At 40.2% G+C, this 4,604-nt stretch overlaps 1 protein-coding gene across 1 annotated transcript; it reads left to right on the forward strand.

The window, feature by feature from the left end:
- The first annotated feature begins 249 nt into the window (after positions 1–249).
- Positions 250–4,118, forward strand: LOC129117497 (lymphotactin-like). The gene is made up of 3 exons (XM_054628193.2): positions 250–531; positions 3,039–3,156; positions 3,885–4,118. The coding sequence occupies exons 1-3, from the start codon at positions 462–464 to the stop codon at positions 3,988–3,990; spliced, it is 294 nt and encodes a 97-aa protein (XP_054484168.1). The 5' UTR covers positions 250–461; the 3' UTR covers positions 3,991–4,118.
- The last annotated feature ends 486 nt before the right edge of the window (positions 4,119–4,604 follow it).

Raw genomic sequence — 4,604 nt, forward strand, 5'->3', positions numbered from 1 at the left:
CATCATTCTTTAGCTCACAGCTCCCCTTTCCAGTGGTTCATTGGCCAGCAAGGTAATTCTCAGTGTCACCCCGTGTCTCTGCAGTGCGGCTTAGCTAAAGGTCTCAAAACTGAGGTGTGAAATGACAGGAACATTTATTACAGGTTTCCACTACTGCACAAGAGCTCTCACTTTTTGCAGCTTGAAATAAACCCAAGTCACAGCACAGAAGCAAGTGCAACCACAGTGGGTTTGAGCAGGAAAAGCCTTCTCAGGAGGGCTAGTGAAGGACTGGTGGGGGGACAGGAGGTGGTTCTGTAACCAGAAAAAGTACTGCCAAATCAAATTTTCCACTTACACTCAGGCCCTCCATGACACCATAAAAATGAACACAAGAACAGACCACAGAATGAATATAAACCTTGTGAAAGGGGGCTGACAGTAGACAATTTCTGCTCTGCCTTGAAACAGAAGCCACAGCGATGAAGCTCCACACCGCAGCAATCCTGCTCCTCTTCTGGCTTGGTGTCTTCACTGTGCACAAAGTCAAAGGTAAGTTTGCAACTCGAGAGGAAGACAAGAATTGCTCCACATTGCACCTGTGGTCTCATGAGCAAAATTTATTGTTCCAGACAGCTGATTTATAAGATAAAACGCACAAGAAATACAGATGAAATCTGCAAAAAAGTCAGCTTCATGCAGGACTTCATCTGATATCCTGCCAGATGGTGGCTGGTTTCTGTTTTAATGCAAGGAGAGATTCTGTGCCTGAGAGCCCTTATAGGGTTTCTGCGCAATGGTCTCTCTCTTAAAATCAAAATAATCTTGAAGGCGCAATGTCTTTTAGTCTCACTGATTCCATATACCTGTGTGTACTAGGTTAATAACATTTCATGAAAAAAATCTTTCTTGGATAAGATGTACATTTTCCTTTTTCCAGATAGATTACTTTTATATGAACTTTATTGTATTAATTGTTATTTGTCTTTCTCTAAGTATATAGCCTTCATGCCTCAGATAACGCTATTTTAAAAAGTGCTTCCAGTTCTATATCACATATTGCTTACTGTCTTAGTGCTAGACAAATCCTTTGGTACAAACAGGGAAACTATTAATCAGAAGTAAAGGGGAGTAATAGATTTATATAATATCTTCTCTTGTTTCATTAATTCATACAACTGAACATCTTCTTTCAAACTAGTTATGAACACTGAGATGAGCCATGTTTATTAGCCATGCTTTAAAAAAGTTTGTCTGCAGTGCTGGTTAGGTGAGTGACTTTTAAATTAGGTTCCATGGATCATGGAGAAACATGAATATAGACCCATTACAAACATCATCTCATCACAAGGAGAATTCACAAAAACCATGGATATGCAAGCCATATGCAAATCCACAAATATGCACTCAGAAACACAGAGAAAAAGTATCCTCACAAGATCACACCAAACCCAAACTGAGACCTGCTAAGCATTCACAGGGGTATGAAGGTACACAGCCTTCATGCTGACCCACTGCCTCTCCAGCTACATCCCGCTACACCCTCCTCCTATTTTCATTGGTGACACAGCTTCATCCAGGCAACAGTGGCTTCATATCACAGATGACAATGTCATTGTCCAGGCTGTGTAATTCGCCCTAAGTGTGACCAAGTTTGAAAAAAGTACACTGAGATGGTCTACAAGAGAGAGAAAAAAGGACTAGAAAGAATGAAAAAAAAAGATCAAATACGCCTGGGAAAAAAGGTAATTCTAGGTGCAGAGCAGTTGGGGTTTGTTCCCAGTTTTGAGAAACTTTGCTGCTCTTCCCTGCATCCATTCCATGAAGGTTGTGTAGTAGCAGAAGAAATATTTCCAGGACTTGTAACAATTGCTTGACTGTCTTTGAGCTCTTTTAATGCCACATTTTGAAACCAGTCTGAGGCAGTAAGAAATGCGTCATGAAACATAAAAAAACTATGTTGTTGCTCATTACTAAAGCAAGATCGAGAGAGATATTCCTTCAGGCAAACAAAATCTCAGGAATTAGCAGATCTGCCAGTATCTGTGCACTGGCTATCCCACACCTTCTCCAAAGACTGCTGTGCGTTTGTCTCAGCTATTCAAATTATTTCAATAGTGAAACTGTGTGCAGCAGGTTTTACATTTAGCAAGGTTCACCACAACAGCGCTTGGACTTTTCTCAAGCCAGTACCTCTCCAAATTCTTTATAAACAAACCACAGAGTAGAGCAGTGTACTTTTTGTCCCCTGCATGTGTTCCTAAACCTGTCTTCTATGCACAGAAGTAAACCAGAAACTGGCAAGCGGAGATTAATGTAAACTCCATTGTATTTGAGTGAGCTCCCATTTTTACTTATCATCATGTAAGATAACAAGCGTCCAGAAAATTTTATACCAATATTGTGATCCTCTTTCTTAATCACCACTGCATTTCTCTGAATTGTATCAAAATCTTGGAGGAATGCAAGAATTAAGAAGCAGGTCACTCACTGCCTGGGAAATTAGTGTTTTAGCCAGAGGATATAAGCACTTATTCTTCTGGCAGGTATATCTCCCTTTCTATTAGCAATTTTTGTTAATACTACTTTTGGATGTCTGCAGTGAGGGGAATAGGCTCACTTTCCTTTTCTTCACTTTGAAAAGAGGAGGAATTACTAATCCATGTTTAGATAACATGTGGAAATCCATCTAGTAAAGTTCCAGTTCTAAGCATCAATTCCATAAGGGCACTTATTTCCATATGATGCAGTCCTAATTATCAAGGATGCCAAACATCTCTATTGCTATGGAAGCAATGACTCCCTGGTCACAGAATTGCTGTGCAATTGTCCAGGACAATGGGTGAAGATTCATATCTTAACTGAAATAGCAGTAACGTTTTAGAGATGGTAGGATGCATCACAAAAAATAGCTTAGTCTCCCTGGCATAACTGGTATTGTGGCTCTGTGTCATGGTCTAACCACAATTGAAGATCTTCTGGATTCATAATTTATTAAGCAATTATGGCTAAATATTAATATTAAGTACCTTTGCAATTTATCTATTTTTCTCTTCTAGGGAGCGCTAGCAGTCAGCCCATGCGCAAATTCAGTTGTGTAAAACTGTCTACAAAGCAGTGGAACATCCGAAATTTTGTGAACTATGAAAAGCAACAAGTACCAATAGATGCCATCATGTAAGTATCTCATGCACCCTCCAGACTTCCTTATGCAAACACAAAACCATCAAATAGGGAGAAGGGGCAGCAGAAGACAATTCTGCTGGCCCAACTCACTAAATCTGGCTAGTCCAGGTTGCCCTTGCAGTTCATCCATGCCACATGGCACCTGAGGGAGTGAGGAGAGAGGAGCAGGCCTCAGAGAGCTGAGAGATGTGTGCTGCTCATAAATAATGGCAGGAAGCTCACTGACCAGCTCAAGTCTTTGTGCCCAGTGAGTGGGGAAAATCTCAACAAGGGCAGAGCAGTCAGAGGCTCCATGCATGAACTGAGTCAAGGGGAAGAATCATGTGAAAGAATATGGGGTAACTCTGAGTCTTGCCAGGAGCTGTGTTTGGTCCTCTGAGCTCAGATGCATGCATTTTTATCACATCTGGGATCTTCTCCTGGGAGATAAATGTCCACAATGATTGAACATAAATGTCCATAATAACTGAACATAGAATCGCATGTATGCTTCATATTTTTAATATCAGTTTGTATGTATATGACTGTTTATATTACCTATATCCTACACAGGGACACAATGTTTCTAACTGCTGTTATGCCAACTAACACCTACAATCTCCAGCATTTGATATAGTTTTACAATATTTTTCCTCATGTTGTGCATCAAAACCAAGAACAGACCTGTGTTTAGAGACTGGAATTTAATGCCCAGCTTCTTTTTTTTCCTTTTTTGATAGGTTCATCACTGCAGGAGGTATCAGGATCTGTGTAAGTCCTAATCAGAAATGGGTTCAGGCTGCTCTAAAGAGAATAGATGAAAGCCGTGCTGCCAAACGCAAATAATCCAAGCATCTAAGGCCAACCAGCTGGAATCATCATCAGTGTTGCAAGTAACAAGGAAGAGTTACTTAGTATCTGCTTACTTCCTATTTATTAAGTGGCAATAAAATCTTGGAACAAACACAAACTCACCAGAATCTATTCATCACTGGTTGAATGCCTGCAGGCTTCTTCATTTTTTGGTTGAACTCTATTAGTTTGTTTATTTTCTGAAATGCTTGCTAATCTGTATTTACAGCTGAATGTAGATATTATCTCAACCTTGCTGTCCTGACCAGGATGGCATTTAATGGTGAATGACTGATAGTTTAACACAGTGTAGTGAGGATGACCACCCACAGAGCTGTGAGAGTGCAGACCCCCATGCTGATGGAGACCAGATCATTCTGCATTGAGTCCTGGTTTTAAGAAGGTGCTAAGTTAGTCAGTCACATCTATATAGCCTATACAAACTGATTTCATGCTTCAGTCTATCATCTGATCAGTGCCATATTCAGAAGATGATCCTTGAGTATTCTATTTTTACACACAGTATTGCACTATTAGCTCAGTTCACAAAGGTGTGTGAATATTCTCACCAAGGGATGATGTGGAGTAATTCGATGTAACTCAGTGAA

Source organism: Agelaius phoeniceus, chromosome 2 (genome assembly GCF_051311805.1).
Source record: "Agelaius phoeniceus isolate bAgePho1 chromosome 2, bAgePho1.hap1, whole genome shotgun sequence".
Classification (NCBI taxonomy): domain Eukaryota; kingdom Metazoa; phylum Chordata; class Aves; order Passeriformes; family Icteridae; genus Agelaius; species Agelaius phoeniceus.